The sequence below is a fragment of the Oncorhynchus masou genome, chromosome 25 (genome assembly GCF_036934945.1).
Source record: "Oncorhynchus masou masou isolate Uvic2021 chromosome 25, UVic_Omas_1.1, whole genome shotgun sequence".
Taxonomy (NCBI): domain Eukaryota; kingdom Metazoa; phylum Chordata; class Actinopteri; order Salmoniformes; family Salmonidae; genus Oncorhynchus; species Oncorhynchus masou.
Window position 1 is genome coordinate 25,796,551 of NC_088236.1, and position 12,241 is coordinate 25,808,791.

At 41.6% G+C, this 12,241-nt stretch overlaps 1 protein-coding gene across 1 annotated transcript in view; it reads left to right on the forward strand.

Moving 5' to 3' along the window:
• LOC135513972 (single-stranded DNA-binding protein 2) overlaps positions 1–11,820 on the forward strand; it is a 141,091-nt gene extending 129,271 nt beyond the window's left edge. Inside the window, exons 6-17 of the mRNA XM_064937034.1 lie at positions 2,407–2,466; positions 2,741–2,804; positions 2,884–2,954; positions 3,192–3,259; positions 5,311–5,359; positions 5,511–5,546; positions 5,705–5,759; positions 6,363–6,433; positions 6,539–6,617; positions 6,765–6,793; positions 7,027–7,125; positions 9,282–11,820. Coding sequence (XP_064793106.1) covers positions 2,407–2,466; positions 2,741–2,804; positions 2,884–2,954; positions 3,192–3,259; positions 5,311–5,359; positions 5,511–5,546; positions 5,705–5,759; positions 6,363–6,433; positions 6,539–6,617; positions 6,765–6,793; positions 7,027–7,125; positions 9,282–9,311 — 711 coding nt within the window. The 3' untranslated portion in view covers positions 9,312–11,820. The remainder of the gene's footprint in view (positions 1–2,406; positions 2,467–2,740; positions 2,805–2,883; positions 2,955–3,191; positions 3,260–5,310; positions 5,360–5,510; positions 5,547–5,704; positions 5,760–6,362; positions 6,434–6,538; positions 6,618–6,764; positions 6,794–7,026; positions 7,126–9,281) is intronic.
• Positions 11,821–12,241: the final 421 nt, after the last annotated feature.

A 12,241-nucleotide genomic window follows, 5' to 3' on the forward strand; every position in this document is an offset into this window, starting at 1 on the left:
TGTTCTTAGCCGAGGAAATGTAACGTAGCTAAAAGCAGTGTTTGTCCTGTTTGGGGTCAACCATTGCCTATGCGGTTCATAACTAGTTTCCCAAAGTTTGGTAGTTTTACATTTAAAGTAACTAACGTTACCTACTGTAGCCAGCTATGTTTAGTCTAAGAAAGTGTTATATATTGTGATGCATGAACTGTTTAGTCTAAGAAAGTGTTATATATTGTGATGCATGAACTGGTCAATCGCGTAGCTAATGTTAGTCTTACGTTTGCCAACATTACCTAGCTAATGTTAACTGACTATCATAGCAACCAAGGATGTTCGCTATCTTATTTGTTCATATTTGTTTGTGCTCTGATGACACGCAAGTGTCTAGGTCATTTTATATTTTTAAGGGCTGAAATAAAAGTGTTAAACATGAGACCATTTGCTTTTGAAACATGAAAGTGCATGATCATCTCTGTTTTGTAATTAGTCAATGACCATTTCATTTGGATCCAAATGGAGAGGAAAGCATGTGGCAGAGGAGCTAGATGTCAACTAATGGATAGACCAACATTACTCCCTAGAGGTGTGTAATGGTACTGCTCCCAAGGGGTGTGTTATGGTACTGCTCCCTAGAGGTGTGTTATTGTACTGTTCCCTAAGGGTGTGTAATGGTACTGCTCCCTAGAGGTGTGTTATGGTACTGCTCCCTAGAGGTGTGTTATTGTACTGTTCCCTAAGGGTGTGTAATGGTACTGCTCCCTAGGGGTGTATAAAGGTACTGCTCCCTGAGGTGTGTTATGGTACTGCTCCCTAGGGGTGTGTTATGGTACTGCTCCATAGGGGTGTGTTATGGTACTGCTCCCTAGGGGTGTGTTATGGTACTGCTCCCTAGGGGTGTGTTATGGTACTGCTCCATAGGGGTGTGTTATGGTACTGCTCCCTAGGGGTGTGTTGTGGTACTGCTCCCTATGGGTGTGTTATGGTACTACTCCCTAGAGGTGTGTTATGGTATGCTCCCTAGAGGTGTGTTATGGTACTGCTCCCTAGGGGTGTGTTATGGTACTGCTCCCTAGAGGTGTGTTATTGTACTGCTCCCTAGAGGTGTGTTATGGTATGCTCCCTAGAGGTGTGTTATGGTACTGCTCCCTAGGGGTGTGTTATTGTACTGCTCCCTAGAGGTGTGTTATGGTATGCTCCCTAGAGGTGTGTTATGGTACTGCTCCCTAGGGGTGTGTTATGGTACTGCTCCCTAGAGGTGTGTTATTGTACTGCTCCCTATGGGTGTGTTATGGTACTGCTCCCTAGAGGTGTGTTATGGTACTGCTCCATAGGGGTGTGTTATGGTACTGCTCCGTGTAGCTCACATCATTGGCTGGATTTGGGTTAGTTTGAATTGAACCCAACATTTATGTGACCGTTTATTGTGTGTGGTGTGGACAAAAGCAAAATGATATTTCACACACAGTTCACACACATTTTAGTCCTACAGGAAATACTGATAGTTGCAAACATATACACATAGTTAGTCATGGAAGTTGTGGAAGTGACCAGGGCTGTGCACAGAGCTTTGGACAGAGATGAAAGGGAGTTAGTTAAACGTTGCCTGTCTTTGCTAGAACCACTACCGGGGTGGGCTATATCAGCTGATTATTTAGAATGTAGGTTATGAATTAGCTCGTTAGCAAGGCTAATCTGTTAAAATAAGTAAACCAGTGTTTACCTGATTTGAATTTGTTCTGCTGCTTACAAACAGTCAAACTGCAGATGCCCCCTTCCCTGTCACTGACTGTCAGATAACACTTGCTAGCTGACTGTCACTGACTGTCAGATAACACTGATGTCACTGACTGTCAGATAAACATGCAGCTGACTGTCAACTGTCAGATAACCATGTAGCTGTGTCACTTGTCAGCATGCAGGATGAGTGCAGTAGCATGCAGGATGAGTGCAGCAGCTTATGGGCACCGCCGCACTTGCGGGGGCAGATCGGCCGAAGGAGGGTATTTTTTCAAGATTCATTAGAACATTATGAGAAATGTTCTAGATTGATGGACAAGTTGTTACATCTAAAGTTACAATAGAGAAAGAGACTAATAATAAAATAAAAAGTAATCAGTACAAAAGGGCACTTTTTTCATAGGCGGGCAAAGGACAGGTGCACCAGCACGCCTAGGGTCCTATCTGTGCAGATGCATGGTCATGATGACTGATTGTCATACTAACATCGCTCATATTCATCATCATATACTCTATATTTTTTATCTATATCTCCCTAACTCTACCTTTCTCTATCCCAACTCTCCCCTTTGTGTGTGTGTGTGTGTGTGTGTGTGTGTGTGTGTGTGTGTGTGTGTGTGTGTGTGTGTGTGTGTGTGTGTGTGTGTGTGTGTGTGTGTGTGTGTGTGTGTGTGTGTACCTTCACAGTCGTTCATGTCGCCTCGTTACCCTGGTGGGCCCAGACCTCCTCTCAGAATACCCAATCAGGTAAGATCACTAACGCCCTCCTCAGGTTGCAATAGGAAATGTATTCTAATGTTCCATGGTACATCTGTCTATAAGACTTCTTTATATCCTGACCTGTCCTCCTTTTTATTTCACTTATATCTGCTTCTCTTTATACCTTACTTGACCACATTATCTTGTCTTGACCTTGTTTTGGCATGATTGTGTGTATAGCTCCTCATATTTAGTATATGTTAGTGATGATGGGTGATATTCTGTGATGATCATGATGATGATGATGATGATTTTGGCACAGGCAATGGGGGTCCCTGGTAACCAGCCTATGCTACCCAGCGGAATGGACCCCACGAGACAACAAGGTGGGTCTCTCACACATACACACCACAGACTCTTACATACACACACAGGCTGAGGGCTGATGGCTCTCTATTTTTTCAGGGCATCCAAATATGGGGGGGCCCATGCAGCGAATGACTCCCCCCAGAGGGATGGTCTCTCTTGGGCCACAGGTATGTGATTGATTGAATGAAATCTCCAGGTACAGTATGCATAACTTTATACTCCTTCTGTCACATTTGAGCTAGTTTGTAGGTGGGTGAATATATTTGTATATATGTGTTTATATACAGTATGTACATGTGTGGTAGTATACTATGATAGTATTTCTACTTTCCACCTGTGGAAACCTGTTTGATGTATGTGTACATTACATTATGGTAATTTGGCCTTGGGATTCTCTCTTCCAGAACTACGGTGGAGGGATGAGACCACCTCTCAATGCACTGGTTGGCCCTGGGATGCCTGGCATGAACATGTGAGCACTCTGTCATCAACACACAAACACGCATGCACAAGACCTGGGTTCAAATACAGTGCAAACATACAGTACACACACACACACACACACACACACACACACACACACACACACACACACACACACACACACACACACACACACACACACACACATAGCAGTGGCGTACTGCAGTTTTGCGAGTATTATAGCTAATCTCATGCAATTCAACACCTTTTACCATGAGGCTGAGAGACAATGTTCCTGCAATACTACACATACAGTGCCTTCAGAAAGTGTTCATACTTATTCCACATTTTGTTGTGTTACAGCCTGAAATCAAAATATCTCTCACCCATCTATACACAATACCCCATAATGACAAAGTGAAAACATGTTTTTAGAAATGTTTGCAAATGTATTGAAAATTAAATACAGAAATATCTAATTTACCTAAGTATTTACACCCCTGAGTCAATACATGTTAGAATCACCTTCGGCAAAGATTACAGCTGTGAGTCTTTCTGGGTAAGTCTCTAAGAGCTTGGCACACCTGGATTGTACAATATTTTTAAATTATTATTTTAAAATTCTTCAAGCTCTGTCAAGTTGGTTGTTGATCATTGCTACACAGCCATTTTCAAGTCTTGCTTTAGCTTTTCAAGCAGATTTAAGTCAAAACTGTAACTAGGCCACTCATGAACATTCAATGTCATCTTGGTAAGCAACTCGTGTATACACTGAGTGTACAAAACATTAAGAACACCTTCCTAATATTGAGTCCATGTGGAGCCCATGATCACTCCAATGCTTCCCACAGTTGAGTCAAGATGACTGAATGTCCTTTGGGTGGTGGACCATTATTGATATACACAGGAAACTGTTGAGCGTGAAAAACCCAGCAGCGTTACAGTTCTTGAAACAAATCGGTGCGCCTGGCACTTTTTACCCCATTCAGAGGGGTTGGGTTAAATGCGGAGACACATTTCAGTTGAATGCATTCAGTTGTACAACTGACTAGGTATCCCCTTTTCCTTTCCTTTCCATTCAAAGGCCCTTCAATCTTTTGTCTTGCCCATTTACCCTCTGAATGGCACACATGCACAATCCATGTCTCAATTGCCTCAACACTTTAAAATACTTCTTTAACCTGTCTCTTCATCTACACTGATTAAAGTGGATTTAACAAGTGACATCAATAAGGGATCATAGCTTTCATCTGGATTCACCTGGTCAGTCTGTCATGGAAAGAGCAGATGTTCCATCCTCAGTTTTCTCAGATCACGGCCATTAATAAACACTGTACCTGTTTTAAAGTCACCATTTGCCTCATGGTGAAATCCCTGAGCGGTTTCCTTCCTCTCCGGCAACTGAGTAAGGAAGGACGCCTGTATCTTTGTAGTGACTGGGTGTATTGATACATCATCAAAGTGTAATTATTAACTTCACCATGCTCAAAGGGATATTCAATGCCTGCTGCTTTTTTTTACACTTTTCTACACTTTACCCTTCTTTGCGAGGCATTGGAAAACCTCCCTGGTCTTTGTGGTTGAATCTGTGTGTGAAATTCACTGCTCGACGAAGGGACCTTACAGATAATTGTATGTGTGGGGTACAGATATGAGGTAGTCATTAAAATATTATTTTAAACAATATTATTGCACACAGAGTGAGTCCATGCATCTTATTATTACATACGTATATACTTGCCATAACGAAGGGGTTGACTACTTACTGGCTCAAGACTTTTCAGCTTTTCATTTTTCAAAAAACAGAATTCCACTTTGACATTATGGGGTATTGTGTGTAGGCCAGTGACACAAAATCTCAATTTAAACCATTTTAAATTCAGGCTGTAACTCAATAAAATGTGGAATAAGTCGAAGTGTGTGAATACTTTCTGAAGGCACTGTATTGCCATGGGGCAGAGAGAGAAATAAGCAGTTTTATAGCTGATATCCTGGATGAGAGAAAATGTTGCAGTTTTACAGCTATTTTTCTGTCATTCTAAACATTTTTGCCATGGCTTATGACGTGTTAAAAAACTAAAGCGTGTGTGTGTATTCTAGGGGCCCTGGTGGGGGTAGACCTTGGCCAAATGCTCCAAATGCCAACTCGGTGAGTACAGAAAACACTGTAACACAACCACCATGACAGATACTTAAATAAACCACAATTACAATAAATGGTCATACATTTATCACAGAGAGGGTTTAAATAAAGAAACATTTTCTTCTCTCTCTCCTCCCCACCCCCTCTCTGTATATAGATCCCGTACTCCTCTGCGTCTCCAGGGAGTTATGTGGTATGTGACTAGAAGTTGGTTCTCTGTATTTGCCTGTTAGTTACAGGGCAGTATAGGGAGTATTGTGTTAACAGCTATTAAGAGCATTGTATTGTTGGTGTGTTGTAGCTTTGATGTATCTGAGGCATTCTTCTCCCCATTATCAACTCTCATTTTAGGGTCCACCAGGAGGAGGGGGGCCACCTGGTACTCCAATAATGCCCAGCCCAGCAGGTAGTGTGTGTGGGTGTGGGTGTGGGTGTTTGAGTCTTGTGAGTTGCTGACCCGGGAGGACAGTGTAAGGGGAATGAAATTGATGTCCTGTTGATATCTAGACAGAGCTTAGTCATATTTACTAACCTAAGGCATCATTGGATCTTCTTGTAATTGAATCTTTGCCATGCGTAGGCTTATGGTACCTGGTGTCCCTAGGCCTAGACCTGAGTGAGGCACAATGGATGTGTGTGTGGGGTTACAAGGACAGGGATACATTCACAATGTTACAAACGGACTTAAGCCATTTGGTCTGAAACTATTTAGCTATTTATATCGGGCCTAAGGTGTGATGTAATGCTTTACCTGACGTCAGTTGCCAATTTGGCCAGTAGTATGTTAAAGTTTCTACATTTGAGTCATTTAGCAGATGCTCGTATCCAAATTGACTTAAAGTTAGTGCAATAATCTTAAGGTGGGACAACCACATATCACAGTCATAGTAAGTACATTTCACCTCAATAAGGTAGCTTTTCTAGTGATTACTTAACCTGTATTGGTTCTTATGTTATTTGAGCGGTTATTATTGCACCAATGGGTATGTTTCCCATTGTTTCCTGTCAGACTCAACTAACTCTGGTGACAACATGTACACCCTGATCAACACAGTCCCTCCTGGTGGAAACAGACCAAATGTAAGACAACTCATTCATTATTATCTGTGTGTGTGTGTGACATGCATGCGTGTTTCTGTGTGTGTATTGAACTGTGTATAACTGTGTGCTTGTTTTGGTCCTCAGTTCCCAATGGGTCCAGGTGCAGACGGTCCAATGGGAGGTATGGCAGGAATGGAGCCACATCACATGAACGGGTCGCTAGGTAACACAAACATACACACACACGTACGCTTTGAGCTTTTACTTAACTCACTACACTAGTCTTGTGAAGAGCAAGTTTATGTTTGCTGGACTGTATAGTAGTAATGTCCTTCAAAAAAATGTCACCTTCTCTCTATCAAACACCCAGGGTCTGGAGACATGGACAGCCTCCCCAAGGTAAGAGAAGACTCCAACCCAAACCATCAGTCACCAGCATCACTCATATCTGTCAATCAATTCTCAGACAGAATTAAGTGTTTCACAACACATTGTAGTGATTAGCCTGTATTTGTATGTGGTTGAAATATTGGTACTACCGTTAATGGATCATCTGCCCTATATAGTATAGTATGGTATCTATAGCTATTTGATAGATGATATTTCTGTGTTTTATGGTTGGTCTTGATTAGAACTCACCTGGTAACCTGAGTCTGAGTAACCAGCCGGGGACCCCCAGAGAAGATGGAGAGATGGGTGGCAACTTCCTCAACCCCTTTCAGAATGAGAGCGTGAGTTCGTACCCACAACCTCACTGACATGTTATTGGTAGAATGTCTGTACGTAGAAGACTGTTTTGTACAGTATAACATTTACATTTAAGTCATTTGGCAGACGCTCTTATCCAGAGCGACTTACAAATTGGTGAATTCACCTTATGACATCCAGTGGAACAGCCACTTTACAATAGTGCATCTAAATAATTTAAGGGGGGTGAGAAGGATTACTTTATCCTATCCTAGGTAGTCCTTAAAGAGGTGGGGTTTCAGGTGTCTCCGGAAGGTGGTGATTGACTCCGCTGTCCTGGCGTCGTGAGGGAGTTTGTTCCACCATTGGGGGGCCAGAGCAGCGAACAGTTTTGACTGGGCTGAGCGGGAACTGTACTTCCTCAGTGGTAGGGAGGCGAGCAGGCCAGAGGTGGATGAACGCAGTGCCCTTGTGTTTGGGTGTAGGGCCTGATCAGAGCCTGGAGGTACTGCGGTGCCGTTCCCCTCACAGCTCCGTAGGCAAGCACCATGGTCTTGTAGCGGATGCGAGCTTCAACTGGAAGCCAGTGGAGAGAGCGGAGGAGCGGGGTGACGTGAGAGAACTTGGGAAGGTTGAACACCAGACGGGCTGCGGCGTTCTGGATGAGTTGTAGGGGTTTAATGGCACAGGCAGGGAGCCCAGCCAACAGCGAGTTGCAGTAATCCAGACGGGAGATGACAAGTGCCTGGATTAACTCTGACTGATTAACTGTGAGGTTATTCAAAGTACCATAGACACATTAAATTAGGAGTATTGGTACATTTTCTAGCAGTAGGCCTAAAGATTCAACATGTTTACCCACTTTCACTAAAGCCTTCTGTTAGGTTCTAAATAACGGTAAAAACTGACGGACTACTATAAAAGCTCCAACCAAGTTTATTCCCCCAAAAGGGTCAGACAGCTGAACAGTGAATCAAATCAAATGTATTTAGAAAGCCCTTCTTACATCAGCTGATGTCACAAAGTACTGTACAGAAACCCAGCCTTAAACCCCAAACAGCAAGCAATGCAGGTGTAGAAGCACGGTGGCTAGGAAAAACTCCCTAGGAAGTATCCTCCTTCCCTCTAAGCATGCCATCTTTATTGCTAGGCAGAACTTTAGTGATATCTGTTCTTCCTCACTTCATCTCTTCACTCCTCCTCATAGGATCCCTGATGTCTAACAATAACATATTCTGACAGAATGTAAACGTTCTACATTCCTCTCTCTCCCTCAGTGACATGAATAAGGATATTTCCTATTTTCAAAGTCAGAACACATCACTACGAATTATATATTGTAAGTGTATGGTGTTGATAATAGATAATAATAACGGCCTAAACATTGAAATTCTCCAATACATACCAACACAATGTTTCACCAACCACCTCGGGTATGTGTAGGGCCATTTCAGTGTGTGTGTGCTCTACTTGTTCACACTGGTGGCGGGCACCAATATCGATCATTCGGTATGATATCGTTATCCTTTGATATCGATATGAGCAAGGCATCTTGTGATATCGGTTTATCCTTGCTGTTAACCTACACTAATTTGTAAAAGAATATACATACTACTCATGCAGGCACAACCCTCTCACCGACTCTCAACTGAGCATATTTAACTACCTGCTAATGGGCCATCAACATTTGATTTAAAATGGTTTGGCAGGTTTAGTCCCCGAGAGCATTCACACCTGCTCCAATGTGCAATAATCAAGCAGTTGTCTGGAAGTGAAGTCCATACATTATGTGCGTTTGGCTTCATAGGGGTATTGATGTGCGTTTGGTGGCAGTTAGCCTAGAGGTTAGAACATTGGAAGGTGAGAAATGTGTCAATGTGCCCAAGCAAGGCACTTAACCCTACATAAAAAAAATGTTTTTTATTTAACCTTTATTTAAGTAGGCAAGTCAGTTAAGAACAAATTCTTATTTACAATGACAACCCAGGAACAGTTGGTTAACTGCCTTGTTCAGGGGCACTCAGGGAGTTGGTATATGCAACAAAAAAAAATCAAAAATGTCAAAAAGTCAAAAATGCATATTACATTTCACATATGTGAAATATGACAAATATAAGAAGCCACTTAATTATTATGCATTGATAATATTTCCATAATTATTATTAGGTATTGATAATATTTCCTCTGTTTCTCTCTGCAGTATTCTCCAAACATGACCATGAGTGTGTGAAGGCTTCGCCAGCTGGTCAGTTAGTGGTGTGGATTGGTGGAAGGCACAGAGACAGGATGTAATGTCATCTAAGCTCCCCGGCTCTTCCTCTCTGTGATATCTCTACCAGGACAGTGGACCCAGGCCTCATTCTCCCCTTGGCCTCTTCTTCTTTTCTGTTTCCTCCCCATTTTACATTTGTGACCTGCTTTGCTCATCAACACCTACCATCAGAGACTGTATAAAGAAACTGAAATAAAACATCTCTGAATATTTATAAATGTATGTCACTGCACACTCTCAGTTGTGCTAAGTCTGTTAACACAGATATATGTACCATGCGCCACCATCTTGTGGAAAAGAAACTGAAAACCCTCAAGTGTAAAGAAATTCGCGAGGATAGCGTTCTGGCCTGTCTCCCCATCTGCAGTTGTTATGTCTTGATTTGGATTAATTGTATTGAGATGACAACTTCATTCTCTTTGGATACACAACAAACTGGAATAAAGCCTATGTGGGACTGGAACTGGGCAACAGCTTCAGTGATTTGAGATCTTGGTCCCACAGTGAACATTCACCAAGAGCTCTTATTTTATTTTCAGCTCCATACACTTGGATTTGATGTGCTATGTTGACTGCACAGAGAGAGAGAGAGACAATGGTGAATTAGATATGAGACATAAATGCAGATATCATTCTTGTATCTATGTCTTGACCAGGAACATCAACACCTACAAAACAGAGATTCACCAATCTAACGATTACACATCTGACATGGAGAGAACAGAGAGAACTCAAGTGGTTGGTTTTCTGCCTTTTAAAAATGATGCAACCTGTTATGATTGTTCAATTAATGCAAAACTAGATTTTTTTAAACACCTGCTTTGAGGAGATAAGGGCATGGATAAAGCAAAACTTCCTTCAAGTGAACAGCAGCAAAACCGGGGCTCTACTTTTGGCAGCCCCCACCAGGTCCAGCACTCACCAAAAACACACCTGACCATAGCAGGACAGAACATCCCTCTCTCCCCCTTAATTTACAATCTGGGTGTAAAGCTTGATTCCTCCCAGAACTTTGACAGCCAGATCAAACAACTTTGTAAAGCCAAGCGTCATTCTATCACCTCAAGAACATTGCCAAACTCTCACCCTCACTCAGACTAACGCAGAGAAACTCATCCATGCCTTTATCTCCTCAATGCTGGACTACTGCAACACACTTCATCGGGATCCCTGGCAGGAGTCACCTGAAGCTCCAATATACCCAGAACAACGCTGCCACGATCCTGATGAGAGTGCAGAAACACCATCCCATCACCCCCATCCTGGCATCTCTGCACTGGTTCCCCATCTCATTCCGGTTTGAATTCAAAACCCTCCTGCTTATCTCAAATAACTGCTCTCCCTCCATAACTCCACCCGCAGGTCAAGCGATAGCCTGCTCCTCCACGCCCCCAGGACCAAGCTCCGCTCCATGTGGATCAGGCTTTCAGCTTGACCGCCCCGAGCCTCTGGAATGCTCTCCATGACCACCTGAAGGCACCACAGACTCTGGGCTCCTTTAAAACGGGCCTAAAGACCTTTCTCTGGAGGAAGGCTTTCTGTTGATAGCTGTGCTCCTTGGTGTCCTTGTCCCTTGTAGCGTTATCTGGGTTAATTGTGTCAGTTGCCCTGTCTTGTGTCAATTTGTTTATTTTATTTTATGCAGTTTGAGATTATTCTGTATAATGAAAAGCGCTTTACAAATATCAAAAAATATTTTGATTGATGAAAAAAGGAAGACAAAAACTGCAGCGATGGTTGACAATGGTTGACAATGGTTGTAGAGGGTTTGTGTGAAGGTATTCTTAAAGGTCCAATGCAGTTGTTTTTATCTCAATATCAAATCATTTCTGTGTAACAATTAAGTACCTTACTTCAATATTTAACAATTTAAAAGGTAAAAAAATAAAAATCTAGTTTGACTGCACTGGGCCTTTAAAAACACGGAGTTAAATCATTCTCTTAATTTATTATTGTCATCCGGACAAACTGTGATCTTAATGTATTTTGGAGAGTTTGCGTGGAGGTGAAATACAGTAGGTGTATCTCGTATTGTTTTAAACCTAAACCTTAGTCCATGTTAGATTATTACAATATTATTTAGAGGTGGATTTTACTACTCCCTCCCATATGTATACCTGTAAAGCTCACAAATCTATCTCCTCTATGTTTTATGTATATTATCTTACAAATGGACAGAAAGAGAGAAAGAGAGAGGGGGATGGTGAACTAGAGGACACCAGTACAGAGCCTTTTGTTTTCATGTTAGTTCAAAGTCACAAATGTAAATACTGAAAGATGCATTTGTAAATTTGAACGTTCTACATTTTTTATTCCACATTTTGTTAATGTTTGTTTCCATTTGTGACGTGTTCATTTTCTTTTTTCTTTAAAAAAAATCTTGTGTTATGTTTTGTAAATACATAGAAATAGAAGTAGTACATGGGTTTTGAATATGCTGGTATAAAGCTGATCTTCTCTCATTCAACATGTTGATTCCTTGTCTGTATGTGTACTGTATGTGTTTGTGTAGGCTATGCCCACTGGGCACACCACATAATTTCAATGTGGAAATTTGGGTAATATTTGGTTGACATTGATCAGTGAGATTTCAACCTTTAATCACCCACTTAAAAAGAGAGAAGTTTGTTGAATTCCCAATGTGCTATCACTTAGATCTTAATCATCTAAAACACAACCAAATTACAACCAAATTACAATGGAATATAATGGAAAAACCATGTCAGATTTGTGGTTTAGTTGTCATCTAAATGTGTTATTACTGCACTTTCAAGCATTTAAAAGCACAACAAAGTTAAAATGGGAATACTACACTGAACAAAAATATAAATGCAACATGTAAAGTTTTGGTCCCAATTTTCATGAGCTGAAATAAAAGATCAAAATGC